This window comes from Saccharomyces paradoxus, chromosome IX, assembly GCF_002079055.1.
Source record: "Saccharomyces paradoxus chromosome IX, complete sequence".
NCBI lineage: Eukaryota > Fungi > Ascomycota > Saccharomycetes > Saccharomycetales > Saccharomycetaceae > Saccharomyces > Saccharomyces paradoxus.
This window is the reverse complement of record NC_047495.1, coordinates 321,036-344,738: the sequence shown is the minus strand read 5'-3', so window position 1 is coordinate 344,738 and position 23,703 is coordinate 321,036. Positions and strand designations below refer to the sequence as shown.

Genomic DNA, 23,703 nt, shown 5'->3' with positions numbered 1-23,703 from the left:
TGATTATTAGCGAAAAGATCGTATGTATTTATTTAACGTTCCTTCTCTGTGCGACTGTAAGCGTACTCTTTATTTTTGGCTGGAACTTTTCGCCAAATCGTTGCTGTCCTTGTGCAGATCCTCTAACTGAACTAATAGAGAGTCCATTTTCTTTTCCATTTCGTCCAACTTAAGTTCCACTTCTGATATTTTCTCTTCTCCTCCCTTTAGTAGGTTTAAAACCTCTAAAATATCCTTTGCACCTGCAGTGCTGACATCTTCAGGGGTATCACGAGTCATAGTATTGACCGACGAGTAAAGTATTGCCCACCTAGTGAATTCTGTGGTTCCTCTGTAATCGACAAAGTTGCTCTTTCCCAGAATGGACTGATTAAATATTATTTCTTGGCCACATTTACCCGGCATTGAATACCCTGTATAACCAGTTGAAGTGCATGCCTTATTTACTATTTAGCTTCCAGCCACATTTCAATTGAGGACGGATTGAAATATACTTGTAGCCCCAAAAATTAAAATATAAGTACATACACGCACACACACACAGATATATATATATATACATATAGGATTGGACCTTATTTGGGAACATCCTTAAGGAACCGATCAATCTATTTGAGGTTGATCGTGTTTCTCCACAACACGAGTTGTAATGTCTTGTCTCCTCAGTTTCTTCATTATTTCTTCAAAAATAGGACAAAGAGACGACTCTCTATACATTTCTACAAGCGTCTTTTTACTTGAAGCTTGATTTTCAATCATTTCAACAAATTTTGGATCTATAGGAACGTTACCTAGATATGGGACAGAAAATTGTTCGGATAATCTTTTGCCACCTCCACTAGAAAAGATATTTGTACATTCTGCACAGTGCGGGCATAAAAACCCTGACATGTTTTCAATTATACCAAGGATTCTTAGATCAACCTTTTTGCAGAAATTAATTTCCTTTTTGACATCAGCTGTTGCAACACTCTGTGGGGTAGTCACTACAATACCACCATCCGGTTTGGAATATCTCAGCTCCTCTGCAATCGAAATATGTTCATCTGATGTTCCTGGAGGGGTATCGATTAGTAGGTAATCCAATTCACCCCAGGCGACGTCGGAGATGAATTGTTTTATCATAGAAGTCTTCTTGGGCCCTCTCCATATCACACTATTCCCTCTATCGCCTAGCAAAAACCCCAATGATATTACACTAAGAGAACCAGCGCAATTAGTTTCCACTTCCACGGGTTGCCAACCATTAAGACCTTGGTAAATAGATTTATTCTCTAGGCCAAACATTCTCGGTAAGGATGGCCCAGTTAAATCAATATCTAAAACTCCAACTTTAAAGCCCGTACTGCAAAGGGTCAGCGCAGTCTGCGTAGTTACCGAACTTTTACCGACACCACCTTTTCCGGAAAGGATCAGTATAATATGTTTTATTCCTGCCAAAGAGGCCGCAGGAACGCCTATCTCCTGTTTCTCCATTCCTACTTGCTATATTCGTGTACGGTTTGGATTCTCTGTGACGCATGCGTACAGTTTTCAACTTTTTCTTTCAATTTGTTTTGTATTGATGGTATAAAACGTTGATGACTAAGGAAGCCTTCCGAGTTCTTTCCATTTGCTATTACTGCGCGATGAGCCGTCTAATGTGATTCTTCTAAATAATGCCTACTAAATTCATAGTATTTATTTGCTGATAGTAGCTAAAGTGCCTCAACGGTCGCTTTATAATTCTATTTTCAGGTATGTCCGTACATTCTAGGTTAGTGTTCAAGGATATGTTTTACTCGTGATGATTCGATGTGCCAAAATTTGAAGGTGCGAACAGCAGAAAAAACGTTTGTGAGTCTTCTATATTCTTGTATTATTTCAGGCGAAACTAACACTTGTTGATTAATGAATACTACCTCATCGTTGGCTTAAGCTACGTAAGGAGATTCATCATTCTTTCTTTCATACATTTTCCACATCACGAAAGTATCCAGTAGCTGCTAAAGATGGAGTTTTTTCAACTCGCGCCCTTTGCCAAGGAATGGTAGAAAACAAACAGTAGTTTATTTTGAAGATGTTGAATGTGTTAAAAGATATGGTTGAAGAATCTTACAACACCAGGCCACACAGATGAGTTCAAGGTATGAAAAATTAGACTTTCTACATTTAGAGTAGCCCTTTTTTTCGACGTTTACTATAGTACTTCGATACTAGGAATTATTGTCCACAAGTGAATTCGTTTTACTAACCATAGCACGGTGTATACAGATTTGCAGGGGGAAACACTTATCAACGTGATACTGGTAGGACACAATTGTTCGGACCGCCTGATGGATCAAATGATCTCGATGACAATGGATCATCAGCGCTAGGGAGTACAGACAAACTAGATTACTCTCAAAGTACTTTGGCATCACTTGAATCTCAAAGTGAAGAGCAAATGGGGGCTATGGGTCAGAGGATAAAGGCACTGAAGTCACTGTCATTGAAGATGGGTGATGAGATTAGAGGCAGTAATCAAACTATTGACCAGCTTGGTGACACTTTCCATAACACCTCCGTAAAACTCAAAAGGACTTTCGGCAACATGATGGAGATGGCCAGAAGATCTGGGATCAGTATAAAAACATGGTTAATAATATTTTTCTTTGTAGGTGTGCTTTTTTTTTGGGTGTGGATTACATAAATATTTGCATATTGTACATTAAAACTAAGTGACAAAAAAAAGTGAAAATGAAAGATAGCTATGATAGCATCATAAGATATCGACATTCTTTTATTTTTTATAACTACCTAAACATTTAATCTTGATTTTTTTTCTTCTCCATATTTCCTAGGATACCGGCAGCGTTCCTCTTCGCCCTATAGTGTTTCCTTATTTTGTACCTTCTGTAAACAGATGGGCCTTTAAGTATTGTGATAATCAAAAAAATAATGATTAAGTAGCCAGACATGCCATTCTGGTGGATTATGTCTAGGAAACTAAAAACACTGTGGAATGGGGAATTCATCAACCTCCCCTTTAACTTAGAGTTGTACAGAGCTTTTGATGGAATGTTTAAGGATACGAATGCCTCTCTCAACGATTGAGGATTGTTAGATGTCAATGTGTCGCCAAAATTATCTGTAGTATAGTAGTAATTATTCGATTTATCAATGATAATCACGTCACCAACTTTATGTTCCCCAGTAATACCGAATTTTCTAAAAAAATTTTTTTCCTTTGAAATATCTAAATACCCCAGTAACAATTTTTTTTGATCCTTATGGGGAACTCCTTCACGCATTTTGTCAACAATTTTGTTAGCTGGGGCCTTATTGTCCTTTAATTTTTTGATCCCGTTTGCTTTACTGGCTCTTCTCTCATTAATTTCTTCGAAGTTATTTTCCATCCGAATATGTTCATAATCCCAACTTGCGAGGAGTAAGTTATGGATAAGCTTATTGCTTCCTTTGATATGTTTGTTATCACCGCCATTAACTAACTGAATTGCTAAATTACTGTAACTCTTGGTTTGGAAGGACATTAACTTTTTTAAGTTGGAAGAGTTAACTTCTGCAACTAAGGGATTAGAATACTTTTCTACCCAATTCATAATTGTATCAATATTTCTCATCTCTGTTGTGGAGTATCCGGGGTAAACATAGGATATGAAATCACCATCTTTAAACATGAAAAAGGTTGGGAGTTGCGTAACCGTATTCATGGTAAAGTATTGTTCATTAAGATTCTTTTGAGCTTCGTCGGTGTTGTAGTTGATCTTTTGATACATGCCTCTATAATGATTACGGGATAAATCTATTAGATTCTTGTCGATTTGATACAAATAGAGGTTTGGAATCTTTGAAAGAGGCTCAATTAGGTATTCCAAAATGTCGAAATCTTCAGTAACAACAGTTTCAGGATCATATGAAAAGACTAAACGGATATCATTGTTGGTTACAGGTCCCCTTTCTTGTAAAAAATCAACATTTCTGGAAATTTTTTTCTGAAGCTCCTCTTCTGTTATATTGGGAAATTTACTGTTTGCAAAAGTCCTCTTAGCAAAATCTACATAGCCGTCTGACTTCGCTGAGTAGCCGTTGGGATAGTCGAACAAATTATTTGAGGTTTTGTTGGGTAGAACTAACGCTACTTTGGGTTCCCTATCGCCCCTATGGTTGGTAATTTTCACTAAATCGCCAAAGCCCAGTTCTTCACAAATTGTTGGATTGGATTCGCAATTTACGTGGCCCGTCTTGATATCCTCCACAGCTAACTGTCTTGAAATGATCTTCCAAGTTCTTTGGAATTCATGGCATTTGTCACAAACACTGAACTCTAGTGAATCGTCGGTATCTTTCATGTCTTTGGTCGGCCAGAAGGAAACCAAATATGGTCTAGTTGCCTTACCAGCAATCAGCTCGAGAAAATCAAAGCCTTCGAGATATTGGCTCTGACTTATAGCAGAATCCAAATCAACATCGAGGTTGTTTGGGTCCACAGACTCCCTACGCGCAAACGCAATTAATGATTCTTTGGTCCTTGGTGTTTCAGTGAACGATTTGACGTATCCTGAGGGGTTATAAAGTCTAATGTCAGGGAAGAATCCAATATTTTCATCCGCACACAAATCGGCGCTCTCGACACAGTTAACTTGTGAAAAGGTTATGTTTAGTTTCTTGCCTTCTTCTTTAAACTCCTCCCATGTTTCCATCCAAACAGGTGCTAGGTGTTTGCAGTGCGGACAGTATGGGCTATAGAAGTCAATAATATGCAGCCCCTTGGATAGCTCTTCTTTGAATTCTGCTGAATTCAAGGGCTCTGGAAAGCCCTCAGGTGGTTCGGCAGCGGCTATTGTGAGTTTCAGCAAAAGGGTGATGCATGGTAGGAAGGTGAATATGAGCCTTTTCAGATTCGTTGTCATGGCTGCCTTATGATTGGTTTTTATTGGTATTAGTTTTCTTTTCTGGATATAATTTCCTGAAGACAAGAAGTAAGGAAACGAATACCAACACGAGGAAAAGTACAAGCGCTGTCTCAGTACTATGATACTCGCTGATCTATGCTGTATTTCTGTTTCGCGCTAAATCGAAGCCATTCATTTTGTTCGCACCCGTTTTCGCTTTAAAAATAGTATTTAATAAAGGGACTATTTTGGTAACGATAAGGTAAAATAGTGCCAAGAAAATGGCAAATACGGAATATTGTCAAGACTATGGAAATGTATAGGTATATGTTGTCTATATAATCATGTGCATGTATATATGTATGTGCGCGCATTTAGTGGGCTGTTTGATGCGGATTATCTGAATATTAGGGAGGGAGAGTTATCTTGTTAGGTATATTTACAAGCTGGAAATATGTGTTTGTTAGCGCGAGCATGTTCGTAATGCATAATATGTGTGAATGTGACGACTCTAAAATGCTACAGAGCTAATATTTTCCAGACGGTTTCTGAAATACTCAAAGGATACTAGAGTGATTGCCGAGGCTGGAATGGTTCGTACTAGGTTTGTAGTAAATCCAGAGTAAAATCCTTTGATTCCCTCTTGTGCATAAGTTGCCTTAATGAGGGGGAACAGACGTCGTTGAATGGAATCCGGTATATCAGATTTCAGTTGCATTCTGGTTCGTAAGATTTCGTGTGGATATGTCACCGCTGAGGCAATCATCTTAGAAACAGATGATGCCATGATCAATCGTTGTAAGTTGATGGAGTTGGCGTTGTCCTCCCGAGAATAGCAGTGGAATCTTATCTTCAAATCTTCGTATATAGGGAAATGGATAGCCACATGAAATAGCCCTAACAGTGAGGGGACCAGCCCCGCATATAATGCTTTGAACCCTTCCTGGGAAAATATCTTCTTGAATGCATCGAAAGTCCCTTTGTAATGTGTAGGGTGCTCGCCAAGGTTTGATTGCAACATAAGTCTTGTCTTCACGACCCAGATTGGGTTGGTCAGCGTCGTAGATGCAGCTCCTGCCGTGATGGCAGCACATGACTGGGCAACGAAATCAAACTGTGGGAAGATGCCATGGAAGAATTTTTTACTGAATTCGTACGCGGAAAAGTATATCATCCAGGTTGGGAAGTAGCCCAGGACGATCGGTACCAGCCCTTTGTATAGGCCTCGTGGGCCCTCGTCTCTTACTATAGTACTCAGAGTCCCCATTATCCCTCGATAGTAGGGGTTCTCGAACCTGGTTTGTAGTCCTTGTGCTTGCAATCGCGTTTTGGCAACGTCGAGAGGACATACTGCCACACCCGATAAGAATCCAGCAAATGCGCCGGAAAGAGCTGTAATCTGCGTTGAGGACAGCGGCACCGATTTCTTTCGCAGCGTGGACCCAATAATAGAGTCCGTACTGCTGCTCATCTTAATTGGCTCGATGATATCTGCCGAGGACAGTTGGGAGGAATGATCAGGAAATATCAGTTGTTCTTCATGCAACAACAGTGGCTCTTCATGGTCTGCAGAACAATACTGCTGCTCGGGCAGCAAACCACAGTTGGGAACGGGATTATCAGTCTGTGTCATAGTGCTAAAAACCGCTGCCTTCGGTGTTGATAACATTAACATTGCGACTTGCAGCCTGCAGTGGAGACTCTTTTTAGAATTCGATTAAGGATTAGACCGGTGGGTAACCCCTAAAAATTGGTGCTATTGGACCACATTACAAACAAGTAATTGGAAGGGTTCTTGGGAGTGGCTTACCTAAAGGTCAGGATCTGTGATCTCTAGCAGTAGTGATCTTGCTATTGGTTATCCACTGGTACTCAAAAATTACTGTTTCTTACGTGCGCCGTGGCGTATGCTCGACAAGGCTTACTTTATAACGGTTGAATATTAGATAATAAAGGAAAAAAAATATTCAGCATTGAGAAAGATAGAAAAGTTACTACCAAAGTAAAACGGAGCAGGGATTAGAATAGGAACCGACCGTAATGGAGGAAAAAGAGTTAAGCAAATTGTTGGCCAATGTCAAGATAGACCCAAGCCTAACGTCAAGAATTAGCCAAATGGACAGCTTCAAACTATCGGAATTGATGGTGTTAAAGACGGATATCGAGGCACAACTGGAGGCGTACTTCAGCGTCCTCGAGGAGCAAGGTATCGGAATGGATTCTGCGTTGGTAACGCCGGACGGATATCCTCGTTCGGATGTCGACGTATTGCAGGTCACCATGATCAGGAAGAATGTCAATATGCTAAAGAATGATTTAAATTACCTTTTGCAAAGATCGCATGTCCTGCTAAATCAGCACTTTGATAATATGAATGTTAGGTCGAATCAAAACACAACCAGGAATAACGACGATCAAGCCATTCAGTATACCATCCCATTTGCATTTATTAGTGAGGTAGTACCTGGTAGCCCTGCAGATAAAGCAGATATGAAGGTCGATGATAAACTGATTTCTATTGGTAATGTACATGCTGCAAACCATTCTAAACTTCAAAATATTCAGATGGTTGTCATAAAGAATGAAGACAAGCCACTTCCCGTCCTTCTGTTGAGGGAAGGGCAAATCCTAAAAACATCGCTGACGCCTTCGAGAAACTGGGAGGGTAGAGGTCTTCTGGGGTGTAGGATACAAGAGCTGTAATCTTCGTCGTGTACTAAAAATCAATCTAATTATTAGTATTACTTTTTATATTATCTGCATATCACCTACGTTATCTAACCAGTTATTCGTTCAAAGCTCTACAACACTTTATATATCTATAGTTGCTTCTTAAAAATTATTCGCTTCCATTGCTTAGCCACCGTGCAACGTTGAAGTAAAAGAGATGATGTCACCGTCTTCCAATATATAGTCTTTTTCGCCTTCAAGTTCCCAATCAGTGTCGTTGATTAATGTGATGATACCGGGTCTTATAGAATCATCTTCGATGAAGATACTAACGTCATTAGGGTTATTAATCATGGTAGATACAATGTGATCAATCAAATCGCCCACTGTGACAGGATCTTCTTTATCCATGGTAATTTTATGTACTCTTTGCTTTCCGAAAATAGCATCCAGTCCGCCTAGAAACTCCACTTTCACGTTTACCATCCTGATTTAGCAGTCAATCTAGTCGGTTTTAGTATCTGAGCTCAATGTTGCCCTTTGCTTTGAGATTGTTTGACCCTTCCCTTCTATACCAGCTGCCAGTAGTGTTTAATTAGGTCGATGCGATGCCATTAGTTTGTTTTATTTTTTCTGCCGAGATGGCGACAATGAAAAAAAAAAACTAAATGAGAACTTGCAGAATGATGGCATTTGATAGCTGTCAGATAGTTCCACCACCAAATCCTTGATTGAGTAAATTAGATTAGTAAGTATTGGTAAAGTTTTTTAGGGACTAGCCCTCTGGTATTTAGTAGCAGCTTTTGCCGGCGTCAAGCCGTATTTTGTTTCTTGATTTTAACGTTTAGCTATCAAAAAAGCTGAAGAAAACCATAAACATTGTATTTATTCTTATTTCATTGCACAGGAAGAACAATTGATCATTTAGTCAAACGCTGGACTCCTAACTTTAAGAACGCGTACATATCTCATCTTTACTTTCACAGCAATGATATCATTCATTTCTTTATATCGTTGTTTTACACATATCAAAACTATTCACTATTATCTGAGGTACACTGTTTGTCCATTGTGCTAATTCTCTTTGGCTTGAATTGCGCTCGCCAGATTTCCAAGAAACCTGACGCAATCAACATAGCTTGCACAAACAAACAAAAACCACATATTAAGAATGCTGTTGAAAGCTATGTACTCCTTTCAGAGAAACAAGGGAAGAGAATAAGGAGGAGTCGGAATTTATCAGGAGCAATCACTTTTACAATAATCATACTACTTAAGTCCACTTTCGGTACGGTCGTTAAGAATCAGTTGACTACTAATTTACTTGGCACACTTATGGGAACGAGAATTTACCGCCTTAATACTGTCATAATAAAAATCAGCATAGAAGTAAAGCAGCGTACCAGGAGTTTTGCAATCAACACATCTATACTAACCCAAAGAAAAATCGTAGGTAGGAAATAAATCAAATTCTCCTTTTACTTAATTCTTAGGTTTACTAAGGACGGTCCCACAGTTTAAACTCCCAAAGAACACCCACCTATATCTGCATCATTCTTGTCTAATCCTGCCAGAGTCCTGATGATGTCAATAACCAAGTGTATGAGAGTAAGACCTCTGACGGTAACAAACAATAAACGTCTTTAAAAATATTTTTCCAAAAAAGCGACTACATAGAGTCAGCTTGTCTTAGAACTTTTGTGTCCTACTGTTTAAAATGATGTCTTGAGAAGGTTGCTCATTCCCCAAGAAAAGGATGCCATTATCTTTCCAATTCTTTTAAAAAAAGTTTCTTATTGCTCTTTCCTAGCTCACTCAGATGATTTCCAGACTAACCTCTTTAACATATTAGACGGTTTAACTCCCTGCTTTTATCTGTCCCTACATAGTGCTTGTCGTTGGAGTTTTCTGAACATAATTATAACTTTTTATCTCATTTGTATCATAACTCCGAGATAGAGCCTAAAATGAGAAAGATAATGGCTTTTGGAGTCATCAGATATGAATATCTCCAAGTAAAGCTCATGTGGCACCCAATAAGAGAACGCAATTCCATATTGCAAAAAATCTATATTTTTTAATTATACAATCGTAATTTGTCTTACTGAAATGAAACATGTTTGTACGTAAAATGTAGTTTATCAATAATTGATTTACCGCATCTGTAAGAGAAGACCATTTATCGTGCATGTAACTTTTGGTATTCATTAATCGGTGCTCTGTAGAAATATGAAATACCATGCATAAATGGGAAAAAGAAAACAACAAGCCCCCTCTAAGTGTTTTCTTTGTAAACCTTTTCGACGTCCGGTCTGACAGCGGCTAAAATTTCCCTTCTCTTCAATTTTTGGGCAGACGTGACAAAGCCATTTTCAGGTGTCCATTCTTCATCAAAGAAAACGATACCACATAGTAGTTCAATACCAATCAAACCTTGAGATTTGGCTGTTGTAATCATCTCTTTGAAAACAGCATTTCGTAAGGCCTTTTCATGAATATGATTTTCGATGTCTTCACCTTTTTTCATAATACGTAATTTGACGGCAAATTTAGATAAAGGTCCTAAGTTGGGTACCACAATACCAACTGGTTTAACTCTACTTTCATCGGCATAAACACAGATATTTTTTACATAGGAGTTTGACCTGTAAACTGACTCTAACTTTTCCAATGCAATATATTCACCATTTAGGGTTTTGACCAAATTCTTTCTTCTATCAATAATTTTAAGTTGTCCCTTGGGAGTCCATTCAACAATATCACCAGTACGAAACCAGCCATCATAAGTAAAAGAGACCGCAGTTTCTATTGGATTCTTATAGTATTCAGAACAGACTGGTGCACCCTTTAGTAGCAATTCACCTTGGTTGTTTTTTGCAAAATAACCTAAATCCTTCACATCCACTAATTTGGCAGTGACCGACCCAACGAGATCACCGACGATACCATATTCGAAATGATCAGGTTCCAAGACGCACGCATTTGCAACTGTTTCAGTTAAACCATAACCGATAATCATGGGACACAGGACGATGGAAAAGAATTTTTGAGCGTCTATACTGATCGCAGATCCACCATTCATGATAAACTTAAGATGGCCACCGGTGGCTTGTCTGACTTTTTTGAAGACCATACGACTTAAAAATCCAGTACATGGTACATTCTTTTCTTTCATACTATAAGCAGACCAAAAAATCTTCTGAAGCACGGGAGTCAAATCGCTGATCTTTTCTAGAATAGCTTTCCGCACAGTTTCCCAAACGGCAGCCACACCGATCATTATAGTAGGTTTAAACTCGGCCAGGTCACCCTTGCAATTACGAGTCGAAGTATTAGTCAAAGTCTTGACACTACCGTACCCAAGAATACCGTTCCAGTAAAAGGCCTCGAATTCAAAGACCAGCTCAAAAATGTGAGCCAGTGGCAGGAATGACAAAACACGGTCCGTAGAACCAATCCATCCAAAAACGTTGTGACCCACACCAGCGATACCGGAGACAATGTTATAATGAGTCAACACCACACCCTTTGGTGCACTAATCGAGCCTGAGGTGTACATGATACAAGCCAAATCTTCTGGCTTAGGCGGATGAAGTTTGACCTCGTCTTTACTTTTTTTACCTATCTTGATGATTTCTTCGAAACAGTAAATTTTTATATCTGGCCTAACTTCTCTGATCTTATTAATGGCCTCCTTGGCAGCCTTATAAAGCTTACCGTTTTGTCTCTTGTCACTGGGATCGATAGGTTCGTTATGGATTAGAAATTTGATATCCCTGGCAGATTGCAAGGGCACTATCATTTTGGCCAGTAACAGATTGTCTGTGAAAATAGCAGCAGACTCGGTTTCGACCATGGAATGAATCAAACCACTCTCACCCAAAGTATCATATGCAGTTACTACGGGGATACCCTGGGATATGCAACCAAGGAAAACCTTCATCCATTTATGAGAAGTAGATGCGAAGATGTGGAACTTGTGTTCTCCATTGGGCTTGATACCTATTTTTGCCAGCCCACGACCCATGTCGTGCATCACCCAGGTCAGCTCTTGGTAGGTCATCATCTTATATGGTGTCATTTCATAGTACAGCCATGTCTTTTCTATAGACTTATCCTTGCCGTCAACCTTTCTCACAATAGTTTTCTTTGTCTCATGAATATCAACGAGGTCTCTCCAAGCCATACCATCTCGTTTCCCGCCCTTGTTAAAACATTCTAGGGCAAATTCATACAGCGTAGATGCTGACGAATTCAATGGTCTAATTAAGGGCCGCTTCTTGACTCTGACATTTCTTCTAGGGGCAGTCTCATGCTCATTAGCAGCTTTACCGACTGGGACGGAGTGTTGTTCGGACATTGATGTATGCTCATGTCATCTTTAGGAAAGGAGGGAAAGTGATAAAGTGTTAATGCGCTAGTCTCGCTTTTATGCATGCAGAAACCAAATAGCAAAAAAAAAAAAAAAAAGAGGAAGAATGTCAATTGTGTTGCGGGTTAAGTCTATTTCGATTGGAGAGCGGGAAAGATCGTTTAGAGAATTGAATTCTATAGTTTGCAACTCTTCGCTCGATGCTGTCGTACGAGAATCTAAGAGAGAAGCGAAATAGCCAAGGCTTCTGCCACTTTTAACTTTAAAGCTTTAAGATAACAGAAAGTTCATTTGGTGTTCTTTTTTTTTATGATTTTCGATTGTCGGTTCTGTAATTAATGTTGTGCTGGTTAGTTTAAGTCGGCCATTTCGCCTCTAGCCTTGACCTTCTGCATTACTTTCAGTGGCCGTAGAAAGCTTTTACCTGAAAAAGTATGTTACCAAAAACTGTTGGTATCATGCGTCTGAAATCTCCAAAATTTCGCCTTGAAAAAGACCGTAGCCTCTTTTTATGCTTTCCGATTCTTGACGAAAGGCACAATTATGAATTTTACTTCGTAAGTTTCTGACACTCAGAGGTCACAATAATCATTTGGGTGCAGTGTGCTAGGACTTTTAGCGACAAGGAAAAGGAAAAGTGGTCCAATAGAGAATTCTTTCGTAGCTTCATTTTGACAAAAGGTTCGTCATGGTGATAAAAGTGGTCATAGCATTTTTCAGTTTCCCAAGGGGGAACTGACAAACAAAATCTAATAGATGGTTGCTTCGCTTGCTAAATGTTGGTCGAGATTCATTAATGTTATTATTTTTGTTTTCGTTCTGATTTCGTTATCTGTAACGGAGGGATCATCAAACCGTTAAGGAAATGCCAGATACAAAATATTTCTTGTCTTATTTATTTAGTTTACATATCTTTTTGATGGGGACTTGCCTGTAAACATTGATGGTTCGTTCCGGTAAACTTTTGGCGTTATATTGTTGAGCTATTTATGATATTTTGTTGGGCGTTTGATGTTATGTGATAATTTAGTCTAGGCGTTGGCATCAGCGCCTTAGATGTAGCATTTTCAAGGCAGAACTGCAGTGAACAAAAAAAAGCTTATGATGGCATAGAACATGCTAAAGGGAGAGTAAAACAATGATCTACGAGGTTGTCCGGGTATTTAGTGAAATCTTAACAAAACCCTTTTAAGGGTGTGGGTCGTTCCTTTAATAGATTTATGCGAAGTGTAGAATTATTTTAAGGGTTAAGTTATTCCGTTGCTTACCTCTTTGCTTTTATCGAGGTCACTAGGATGTCCTGAGTTTCTTCAAAGATGCGATTCGATCTTAAATCGGATTTTATTGGTATCCCAAATGAGTACTTTTTTGGTAGTCTCCGCTTCTTCTTCTTACTAAAGAATGTAACTAAGTTTTTGCAACATTTGAAACCAAAAGAGCGTTTAGTATAGTTGTTGGGGTTTCCATTTCTCATAAAAGTGGTACTGCTAGCTATAAAAAATATACTAGGAGTCCTCCTATCGGAACGTCACAAGAAGGAATCAAAAACAACTTTTAAATAGTATATTGAATACGTCTATCCTCGGTCCGTAGGTTATCGTTTCATCTCACTACGTTTTCCATCTCACTACCTTTTCAATCCCTGGCGCTTTAGTTTCCCCTAAATTTGATAATCTCTGAACTTCATTTTTCTGATCTGATTATTACGTCATGTTTCAATAACCGCAGATTCTAGCAACACGAATAATAATCTTCATCATATCATACTTATGACCAGCGTGTTCTTGTCCCCGGAATACGTATAATATTTCCATTTTTCTCAAAAAAAAATATAAAATATCATTGTAAAATTTTCTACTGGTTTCCAAGCTGCCCACATGGATTAAGGTCGTTACCATCAGTCTCTCAACGTGCTGATGATGAGAATAATCTAATATAGAGCACGTCATTGCCATCTTGAATGGATGATGGCTCGCGTGTCAGATATAGTTGACTATCCCAGGAAATTATTTTGTTATGTAAGGCAAAGAAGTAAATTAAACGTGTAAATTCCTGTACCGAGATCCAGAGATTTCTATGAATGGAAAGAGCTTTTAAGCTTTCTCTTGTCAATGTTCCTCTTTGGTACTTCGTTTTCCGTTAGCATTTGGGGAGGCATCCTTGGTGAAAGGAATGAAACAAGCAGTGATTAGGCAAATATGAGAATAACGGATGTCCCTTACAATAGTCTAGACTAGAAAGTAATATATCACTCCAACGTATAAATTACTAAGTCTTCATCTATCATGGATTATGAACCCAAGCACCTTTGAAGATGTTCGATGCTTTTTTGCCAATAGTAGCCGCTCAAGTTTTCGAAGACTTCTTTCAAGGAAAAGATCACGTACGAGAGCCATTCCAAAATCTAATTATTAACATTCGTAACACATTCATTAATATTTAGGTATTTGAGAAACCCTAAGTGGCTAAAAAGTGTTGGAACCAGGAATGCCAAGAAAAGAAGTGGGTTATAAAATACATACAATATAGTTACTTATCTGTTCATTTCAGTATTATCACTGTATAAAGTATAGCTACAACTGCTGCGGGAGCGACAGAAATACGAAAAGAAGAACCGTAGAGAAATTAGTTACCGAGAACACTGTTAAAGTGAACTGATTGAATATGCTCATTTTATACTCTTCTTACATAGTGTAAGATAGTCTGCGTTAGTCTTCGATAATACCACAGCCTAATGTTTCCACAAGAAAGCGTAAAAGACAGCAAAAATTCCTTGGACCTGACATCATTTTGTTGGAATGAAATCTATATCCTCGAGGAGAACTTCTAGTATATTCTGTATACCTAATATTGTATATAGCCTTTAGTAACAATGGAATCCCAACGATTATCTAATTATTCTCCAAATTCTCACATTTAACGGTCGATAAGTAGCTTTTCTACAGGAAAACGACATGAGAATCACACTGACCTGAATACTTTTTGCAATTGGATTCGTGTATTTTCGTCGGGAACAAATACTGTATTTCAAGATGAGATACTGTTGGAATGAAATTCTAATATCATCTATTTAATAGTATATTATAATATGCGGTGCAAGAGGATGGCATAAAGATTGAGAAACAGTCATCCAATCTAATGGAAGCTGAAATGCAAGGATTGATAATGTAATAGGATAATGAATGACAACATATAAAAGGAAAGAAGATAAAGTTATAACACTATGTAGAACTATCGATTCCCTTTTGTGGATTCCTATATCCTCGAGGAGAACTTCTAGTATATTCTATATACCTAATATTATAGCCTTTAGTAACAATGGAATCCCAACAATTATCTAATTATTCACATAATTCTCAGATACCTCATTCGTAGCTGAGTTACAAATATATCAACGTGGTTTTCAAAACACCCGGCATTACTAGGACACAAAGAACAAGAAAACTGTATCTTACATTCCGTGATAGTTTAATGGTCAGAATGGGCGCTTGTCGCGTGCCAGATCGGGGTTCAATTCCCCGTCGCGGAGATTTTTTTTGCTATTCTGTCGTGACTAACAGCAGCTGATGGAAGTGGTAACAAGTAGATATGAAAGTAAACAGCAAAAGTTGAACACAAACAATGTAATATAAGCTGTTGATCCCGGTAAGAGTCCGGATACTAAGTTAACAATGCCAAGAGTAATTCTCGAGTCTCATTCAAAGCCGGCAGACTCTGTTTTTCTACAACCATGGATAAAAGCATTAATTGAAAACAATTCGGAGCATAATCAACATCATCCTTCTGATCATGTAATTCCTATCCTGACCAAGCAGGACTTGGCGCTACCGCACATGAGCCCCAAAATATTAACCAACCCATGCCACTTCGCCAAAATTACAAGATTTTATAACGTTTGCGATTATAAGGTGTGTGCATCTATAAGAGATTCCACGCACCAAATACTTAGTTGAGTTTTCTCAAGAGTGTGTATCCAATTTTGAAAGGACTCATAATTGTAGGATCACATCTGAGACAACCAATTGCTTAATGATCATTGGCGATGCTGACTTAGTCTATGTAACAAGTACTAAAGCAATGTCTCACTTCAAAATTCGCCTAAGCAACATCTCATCCAGAGAAATAGTGCCTGTTCTTAATATCAATCAAGCCACAATATTCGATATTGATCAAGTCGGATCCTTAAGTTCTTTCCCATTCGTATATAAGTATTTATGACATTTTGTAGGCTCAATTTTTTATAGAATCGCTGACAGAGTTCGAATATATTTGTTTATTTACATATATAAACGGAAAAGTTTGGGGAGTTTACGATAATCGGATCTGTAGTGAAAGAAAAAAGGTTTGTAAAATCTTATTCTTCTTTAAACTTTTCGGCGAGTTCCAGCACTTCCTTTTTGGCGTCATTTACACTGACTTCTGGTGATATTTTAACTCTTTTGAATCTTAACTTCCCATCAACAAAGATGAAATGGGACCTAATAGAACCAGAAAGTAGCGTTTTTTTAGCACCTAACAACCCAATAAACTCCCTCTTTGGATCGCTTAGTAAATGATATGGCAGATTTTGTTTAGTCTGGAACTTTTTCTGGGCTGTCACAGAATCTGCACTCAATCCAAACACAGCAGCGTATTTCTTGAGATCCTCATAATTGTCACGAAACCCACAAGCCTGTCTAGTACAACCAGGTGTGCTTGCCTTGGGATACACAAAAAATACCACAACTCTGTTATCTTCGGCGATTTTCTTCAAGGAGATAGAGTCATTATCTTCATTTAAAAGACTCAAATCAGGGATAGGATCGCCTATTTCCAAATCCTCAGCAGCGGACGATTTATTGCCCTCTTTATCTGCTGGTTCGTTGGCTTTATGTTTTGGAACTGTCTTGATTTTCTTCTTAAGCACTACCGGTGGCGAAATGGGGGCCAGTTTGGACTCTTCGTCTTCCAACATCCTTTTGGATGCAGCAATCCTAGTCGATCTACGTAACGCTTCGCCCATCTTGTCAAGGAACCTTAATATCGCCTGTAAAAAGGTTGTAATATCGCTTCATCCAGTGGATGTAGCAATGGTGTTCCTATCCTTTTCTAAACCTTTTTTTTTGGCGGCATGATGCTACATGGCAGAGCCGTCTAAACGGTTCATGCTCTTGCTCGAGCATTTCTTTTTTTTATGGACAGCCGACTGTAGACTATCAGTGTAAAGATAATTGTAAAGAGTGAAACAGATTAAGTTCGTATTATCTAGGGAGTAGTACATTAAAATAGGATACTAATATTCAAAAAGTGTATATTTTATTTTTTACATATAACATTTTATAATTTATCATTAAAAGTGACAATCATAAGAGCATAGCGGCTGCACCAGCAATAGCGGCACCAACACCAGCGGAAAAGAAACCCATGTCCATAGCTGCACCAGCGTTCTTAGAAGTAGCAGAAGAGGAACTATTAGTAGATTTTTCGGCAGAAGAGGAGGCCTTTGCGGAAGAGGAAGAGGCTTTAGAAGAAGCAGAAGAAGCAGCAGAAGAGGCCTTGGAAGATGCAGAGGAAGCAGCGGAGGAAGCGGCGGAGGAAGCAGCAGAAGAGCCAGAAGACTTGGCAGAGCTAGAAGACTTAGCAGCTTCAGAGGCTGAGGAAGAGGCGGCTGAGGAGGATTCAGAAGCAGAAGAAGAAGCAGCCGAAGAAGATTCAGAGGCAGAAGAAGAAGCAGCCGAAGAAGATTCAGAGGCAGAAGATGCATCTGAGGTGGCAGTAGCAGATTCGGAAGCATCCTCACCTATAGAGGTAATACTGATACCTGCACTTTGTAAGGCAGCGAGGATTTCAGGTTCTAGTCTAGAAGAATACCAAGGCACTTGAAGCATAGCAGTGGTGATTTGAGCAAAGTCCATTTCAGTGAAATAACTAGTGTAAGAATCATCAGTGGCAGTGGTCATATGTTGGTAAACATCCAAAACACCGGATGGTAGAGAAAAATCTGGATTGTTCATTGCCAAGGACATGTATTGTTCCAAATTGGCCTTGACGTCTGCCAAGATAGCGTCGAATTCGATGATTTCATATTGCCCAACTTCAGCAGAAACCAATTGAGAGGAGGCGGCGGCAACAGCTAGTAAAGCAGCGATTTTAGTGAAAGACATTGTATGTGGGCGGTTGGACAATTGGGATTGGGAAACACTGAAAAAGAATAAAAAACAAGAAGAGAGGAAATTAGCAGAGAAAGGAAGAGGAGACGGAACCGCTTATACTCTTCAAGAAAGAATATATGTATATATATATTCATATATACATATACTGGCTTCTTAGATGGAAATCTGCATCCATTTTAGGAGCTACTAAAAAAAAAGCCCACAGAGAATCATTGGTAAACAAGAACAATAGGTCTCCGTAAGGCACAAATATCTAAGAAATGTGTGCAGAAGGGGATAGTGTACGCGTTCCTATCGTTCCATTGTAGTCCACACACGTTTCCAATCTCTGTCTTCAGTCACGGTCTCTTAGTAACCTCGCTTACAAAGGAAATTTTTTTCCCGCAAGGCGAAGTACACGTCGTATAAGGCAAATATCTCGTATGGGTGATGTAGGGCAGAAGCCAGTATCTCGTTCAAAGGAAATAGTGAGCTAATTAAGCTCCTAACCTTGCCACAAACCTGACAACTCTCTCACTGCGTATAAGAAAAATGTTGAAAAAGCAACATCTTGCACCGGAAAAAACACAACCGTAGAAGTGGTGCAATACACATACAAACTCACATACAAAAACTCTCTCTATTCGGCTGTTTTCCAATCTCACTGTGATGTTCTTTTTATGCAAACGCGTTAATGCTAGCTCTTAGAAGCACAGCTTAGCTTACATAGTTACATGCACTTTATCTCAGTTTCTCTTACTCGGTTCTCTTCTATTCTCTCAGAGAAGGCACCGTCCAGAACTACATCAGGCCCGCTTCATGCAAGGGATACCTCTCCGCAGCCTTCTAAGCCCATTTTCGTTTAGGCACTTAACATAGAATTTACCGCGGAGAAGCGCCACATAGGGGGGCCTGTATCGTTTGGGGCTCGTGCCTTCGAATTTTTTACTCCATCCTGCTGCGGTTTTTGTTGGATCTTGGACCTTTCGAGACCGCGGATCTCCTGGTTTGGAAACAAGCTTTCCTTCATAGGCAAAAAGCATACTACGGTACGAAGTGTTTCTCGCAGATCCTGGTCTTCCCTATATAAAACAACATACAGCATCGTAAAGCTCTCTGCTCTTTTAGCCTATTAATAGTATTATCATACACTTAAACCCTTTTCTCTTTAGTTCGTAAACGGGTTGGTAAAAAGAACTTGCATACCGTAGCAAAAAATTCACAAACTAAACAGGATAGAGTAAAATTAGAAAAGCAACGCCTCGCGGATGTCTCTTTCCAAATATTTTAATCCAATTCCTGACGCTTCAGTCACCTTTGATGGGGCTACCGTTCAATTGGAAGAACCTCTCGGTGCTGTCCAGAACGATGATGAATTCGCATCGGAATTCGAGAACGTAGGCCATTTGGAAATAAGCGATATCACGTTTCGTGCTAATGAAGGTGAAGTCGTCTTAGTACTGGGGAACCCAACATCAGCGCTCTTTAAAGGTCTATTCCATGGTCACAAAAATCTGAAATACTCACCCGAAGGGTCCATTAGATTCAAAGACAATGAATACAAACAGTTTGCTGCCAAATGCCCTCATCAGATCATTTATAATAACGAACAAGACATTCACTTCCCGTATCTGACGGTGGAACAAACCATTGATTTTGCGTTGAGTTGTAAATTTCATATCCCCAAGCAGGAGCGTATTGAGATGAGAAACGAGTTATTGAAAGAATTCGGACTGTCGCATGTAAAGAAGACATATGTGGGTAATGATTACGTTCGTGGGGTTTCCGGGGGTGAAAGGAAGCGTATCTCTATTATTGAAACCTTTATCGCCAATGGGTCTGTGTACTTATGGGATAACTCGACGAAGGGTTTGGATTCTGCGACTGCCCTAGAATTTCTTTCCATCACGCAAAAGATGGCGAAAGCCACAAGATCGGTGAATTTTGTCAAAATTTCTCAAGCAAGTGATAAAATCGTTAACAAATTTGACAAGATTCTTATGTTAAGTGATTCCTTCCAGGTGTTTTATGGAACTATGGAGGAATGTCTAACGCATTTCCATGATACCTTGCAGATAAAAAAAAACCCTAACGATTGTATTATCGAATATTTAACATCAATCTTAAACTTTAAATTCAAGGAAACGTCTAATTCCATTGTCGGGCTTGACACACCATCTGTTGTCTCTGAAGGGAATCAAGCTTTACACATCAATAATGAAACAGATTTGCATACGTTATGGGTTCAATCTCCATACTATAAACACTGGAAGAGTATCACTTCAAAAACGATACAAGAATGCACCCGAAAAGATGTTAATCCGGATGATATCTCCCCCATTTTTAGTATTCCACTAAAGACGCAACTGAAAACGTGCACTGTAAGAGCTTTCGAAAGAATTATTGGTGACAGAAACTACTTGATCTCTCAATTTGTGTCTGTTGTAGTGCAGTCTTTGGTTATTGGGTCTCTTTTCTATAACATTCCCCTAACAACCATTGGGTCATTTTCCAGAGGATCTCTAACTTTCTTCTCCATTCTGTTCTTCACATTTCTTTCTTTGGCTGACATGCCTGCTTCCTTCCAAAGGCAACCGGTCGTCCGCAAACATGTCCAGCTTCATTTTTATTATAATTGGGTGGAAACGTTGGCAACAAATTTTTTTGACTGTTGCTCTAAGTTTATACTGGTGGTTGTTTTCACAATCATACTTTACTTTTTGGCTCACTTGCAATACAATGCAGCTAGATTTTTCATCTTTCTGCTTTTCCTTTCCGTCTATAACTTTTGCATGGTGTCACTATTTGCATTGACCGCTTTGATCGCTCCAACTTTATCAATGGCAAATCTTTTAGCCGGTATATTACTTCTGGCCATTGCCATGTACGCGTCTTATGTTATTTACATGAAAGATATGCACCCATGGTTCATATGGATTGCATATTTAAATCCTGCTATGTTTGCCATGGAAGCCATATTGAGTAACGAATTGTTTAACCTGAAACTTGACTGTCACGAAAGCATTATCCCCAGAGGTGAATCTTATGACAATATTTCATTCAGTCATAAAGCTTGTGCTTGGCAAGGTGCCACCCTAGGTAATGATTACGTGAGAGGCCGTGATTATTTAAAAGGTGGGTTAAGGTACACTTACCATCACGTATGGAGAAATTTCGGTATTATTATTGGGTTTCTGTGTTTCTTCTTATTCTGTTCTTTACTAGCAGCTGAGTATATCACACCTCTGTTTACCAGAGAAAATTTACTCCGGTGGAATAACTATCTCAAAAGATACTGTCCCTTTCTAAGTAGCCAAAAAAAAAAGAAAGGAACGGCCATTACCAAAGACTCTGGCATGTGTACTCCCAAGTCCCCGGTAGCCAATTTTTCCACTTCATCTTCATCTGTCCCATCCGTCTCGCATCAATACGACACTGATTACAATATTAAACATCCCGATGAAACTGTTAACAACCATACTAAGGAATCCGTAGCTATGGAAACACAAAAACACGTCATCTCTTGGAAAAATATCAATTACACCATTGGCGACAAAAAATTGATCAACGACGCCTCCGGCTATATAAGTTCCGGATTAACTGCCTTAATGGGTGAATCTGGTGCTGGTAAGACCACTTTGTTGAATGTTTTGTCTCAAAGGACCGAAAGTGGTGTTGTTACTGGTGAATTATTAATCGACGGCCAGCCATTAACGAATATTGATGCATTTAGAAGGAGTATAGGGTTCGTTCAACAGCAAGATGTTCATTTAGAGCTGTTGACTGTGAAAGAGTCTTTGGAAATATCCTGCGTCCTAAGAGGTGACGGAGACAGGGAGTATTTAGGAGTTGTTAGCAACCTATTAAGATTGCCTTCGGAAAGACTTGTTGCTGATTTGTCTCCAACTGAAAGAAAATTATTATCCATTGGTGTAGAACTGGTTACCAAGCCTTCTCTATTGTTATTCCTAGATGAACCTACTTCAGGACTAGATGCTGAAGCAGCTTTAACCATCGTGCAATTCTTGAAAAAGCTTTCAATGCAAGGCCAGGCTATCTTATGTACTATTCATCAACCCAGCAAAAGTGTTATCAGCTATTTCGATAACATTTATTTACTAAAAAGAGGAGGTGAATGTGTTTATTTTGGTTCATTACCTGATGCCTGCGACTATTTTGTAGCCCACGATAAACGTCTAACTTTTGACAGAGAAATGGATAATCCTGCTGATTTCGTTATTGAAGTTGTTGGTAGCGGAAGTACCGATATTCCAATTGATGACCCAGAGAAGTCAACCTCAAGCAAATTTGGCGAGCAAGCATCTTACCATAAGCAATCAGATTCCTCAATCAACTGGGCAAAACTCTGGCAATCCTCTCCCGAAAAAGTGAGGGTTGCCGACAATTTGCTTTTATTAGAAGAAGAATCCCGGAAATCTGGTGTTGATTTCACTACGTCAGTATGGAGTCCACCTTCATATATGGAACAAATTAAATTAATTACAAAAAGACAGTACATTTGTACCAAAAGGGACATGACCTATGTTTTTGCTAAATATGCTTTGAATGCTGGCGCTGGACTATTCATTGGGTTTTCCTTTTGGAGGACAAAACATAATATCAACGGCCTGCAGGATGCTATTTTCTTATGTTTCATGATGCTTTGTGTTTCCTCCCCTTTGATCAATCAGGTTCAAGATAAGGCTTTGCAATCTAAAGAAGTCTATATCGCTAGGGAAGCGAGATCTAATACTTATCATTGGACCGTTCTTTTGATTGCTCAGACTGTTGTTGAATTACCATTGGCCATTTCTAGTTCTACCTTATTTTTCCTATGCTGCTACTTCTGTTGCGGTTTTGAAACTTCTGCCCGTATAGCTGGTGTCTTTTACTTGAATTATGTTTTATTCGCCATGTATTATTTGTCATTTGGGTTATGGCTTCTATATTCTGCCCCTGATTTACAAACTGCCGCCGTCTTTGTTGCCTTCCTATATAGTTTTACCGCTTCCTTCTGTGGTGTTATGCAACCGTACTCGTTATTCCCAAGATTTTGGACATTCATGTACAGGGTTTCACCATACACATATTTCATTGAAACTTTCGTGAGCTTACTTCTTCATGACAGGGAAGTAAACTGTTCAACAAGTGAGATGGTACCAAGTCAACCTATAATGGGTCAAACTTGCGGTCAATTTATGGAACCGTTTATCGCTGAGTTTGGTGGGAAACTGCACATCAATAACACATATACTGTTTGCGCCTACTGCATGTATACTGTTGGGGATGACTTCCTTGCTCAAGAGAATATGAGTTATCATCACAGATGGAGAAATTTTGGTTTTGAATGGGTTTTCGTCTGCTTTAATCTTGCTGCCATGTTTGTGGGGTTCTACTTAACCTATATCAAAAAAATTTGGCCTCCTGTGATTGCTGGCATAAAGAGGTGTATTCCATCAATGAGGAGGTCCAAAACATCCAAAAATACAAACGAAATGAGTTTATAGACGGTGAAAAGAGATCCGTTAGAAAAATAATTCGATCTTACCATTGTCAGTCGATCATTCTTGTTCGTCATCAAAGTAATCTGCTTTAAACCAATTGTAAATTTTTTTATTCGCAAATCATATTCAAAGTTAATCTATAACCATTATTC

General features: G+C 39.0%; 11 protein-coding genes and 1 non-coding gene across 12 annotated transcripts; 4 read left to right on the top strand and 8 right to left on the bottom strand.

The window, feature by feature from the left end:
- Positions 1 to 69: 69 nt before the first annotated feature.
- Positions 70 to 405, bottom strand: CMI7 (Cmi7p; the record flags this gene model as incomplete). Its single annotated transcript, XM_033911148.1, has 1 exon — positions 70 to 405. One exon carries the CDS (start codon positions 403 to 405, stop codon positions 70 to 72), a length of 336 nt encoding a protein of 111 aa, XP_033767039.1.
- A 198-nt stretch (positions 406 to 603) lies between these two features.
- On the bottom strand, positions 604 to 1,476 carry CFD1 (iron-sulfur cluster assembly protein CFD1; the record flags this gene model as incomplete). Its single annotated transcript, XM_033911147.1, has 1 exon — positions 604 to 1,476. One exon carries the CDS (start codon positions 1,474 to 1,476, stop codon positions 604 to 606), a length of 873 nt encoding a protein of 290 aa, XP_033767038.1.
- A 1,310-nt stretch (positions 1,477 to 2,786) lies between these two features.
- Positions 2,787 to 4,892, bottom strand: EPS1 (protein disulfide isomerase EPS1; the record flags this gene model as incomplete). The annotated part of the gene is made up of 1 exon (XM_033911146.1): positions 2,787 to 4,892. One exon carries the CDS (start codon positions 4,890 to 4,892, stop codon positions 2,787 to 2,789), a length of 2,106 nt encoding a protein of 701 aa, XP_033767037.1.
- Positions 4,893 to 5,385: 493 nt separating this feature from the next.
- On the bottom strand, positions 5,386 to 6,507 carry YIA6 (NAD+ transporter; the record flags this gene model as incomplete). The annotated part of the gene is made up of 1 exon (XM_033911145.1): positions 5,386 to 6,507. One exon carries the CDS (start codon positions 6,505 to 6,507, stop codon positions 5,386 to 5,388), a length of 1,122 nt encoding a protein of 373 aa, XP_033767036.1.
- Positions 6,508 to 6,914: 407 nt separating this feature from the next.
- On the top strand, positions 6,915 to 7,577 carry NAS2 (Nas2p; the record flags this gene model as incomplete). The annotated part of the gene is made up of 1 exon (XM_033911144.1): positions 6,915 to 7,577. One exon carries the CDS (start codon positions 6,915 to 6,917, stop codon positions 7,575 to 7,577), a length of 663 nt encoding a protein of 220 aa, XP_033767035.1.
- Positions 7,578 to 7,730: 153 nt separating this feature from the next.
- Positions 7,731 to 8,030, bottom strand: URM1 (ubiquitin-related modifier URM1; the record flags this gene model as incomplete). The annotated part of the gene is made up of 1 exon (XM_033911143.1): positions 7,731 to 8,030. One exon carries the CDS (start codon positions 8,028 to 8,030, stop codon positions 7,731 to 7,733), a length of 300 nt encoding a protein of 99 aa, XP_033767034.1.
- Positions 8,031 to 9,819: 1,789 nt separating this feature from the next.
- On the bottom strand, positions 9,820 to 11,904 carry FAA3 (long-chain fatty acid-CoA ligase FAA3; the record flags this gene model as incomplete). The annotated part of the gene is made up of 1 exon (XM_033911142.1): positions 9,820 to 11,904. One exon carries the CDS (start codon positions 11,902 to 11,904, stop codon positions 9,820 to 9,822), a length of 2,085 nt encoding a protein of 694 aa, XP_033767033.1.
- Positions 11,905 to 15,373: 3,469 nt separating this feature from the next.
- On the top strand, positions 15,374 to 15,445 carry SPAR_Itrna9D. Its single transcript has one exon. It is a non-coding gene; the product is annotated as a tRNA-Asp (tRNA).
- A 142-nt stretch (positions 15,446 to 15,587) lies between these two features.
- On the top strand, positions 15,588 to 15,869 carry EST3 (telomerase subunit EST3; the record flags this gene model as incomplete). Its single annotated transcript, XM_033911141.1, has 1 exon — positions 15,588 to 15,869. One exon carries the CDS (start codon positions 15,588 to 15,590, stop codon positions 15,867 to 15,869), a length of 282 nt encoding a protein of 93 aa, XP_033767032.1.
- A 401-nt stretch (positions 15,870 to 16,270) lies between these two features.
- On the bottom strand, positions 16,271 to 16,918 carry DOT5 (thioredoxin peroxidase DOT5; the record flags this gene model as incomplete). Its single annotated transcript, XM_033911140.1, has 1 exon — positions 16,271 to 16,918. The coding sequence occupies one exon, from the start codon at positions 16,916 to 16,918 to the stop codon at positions 16,271 to 16,273; it is 648 nt and encodes a 215-aa protein (XP_033767031.1).
- Positions 16,919 to 17,258: 340 nt separating this feature from the next.
- On the bottom strand, positions 17,259 to 18,059 carry TIR3 (Tir3p; the record flags this gene model as incomplete). The annotated part of the gene is made up of 1 exon (XM_033911139.1): positions 17,259 to 18,059. One exon carries the CDS (start codon positions 18,057 to 18,059, stop codon positions 17,259 to 17,261), a length of 801 nt encoding a protein of 266 aa, XP_033767030.1.
- A 1,256-nt stretch (positions 18,060 to 19,315) lies between these two features.
- PDR11 (ATP-binding cassette multidrug transporter PDR11) lies at positions 19,316 to 23,554 on the top strand (the record flags this gene model as incomplete). Its single annotated transcript, XM_033911138.1, has 1 exon — positions 19,316 to 23,554. The coding sequence occupies one exon, from the start codon at positions 19,316 to 19,318 to the stop codon at positions 23,552 to 23,554; it is 4,239 nt and encodes a 1,412-aa protein (XP_033767029.1).
- Positions 23,555 to 23,703: the final 149 nt, after the last annotated feature.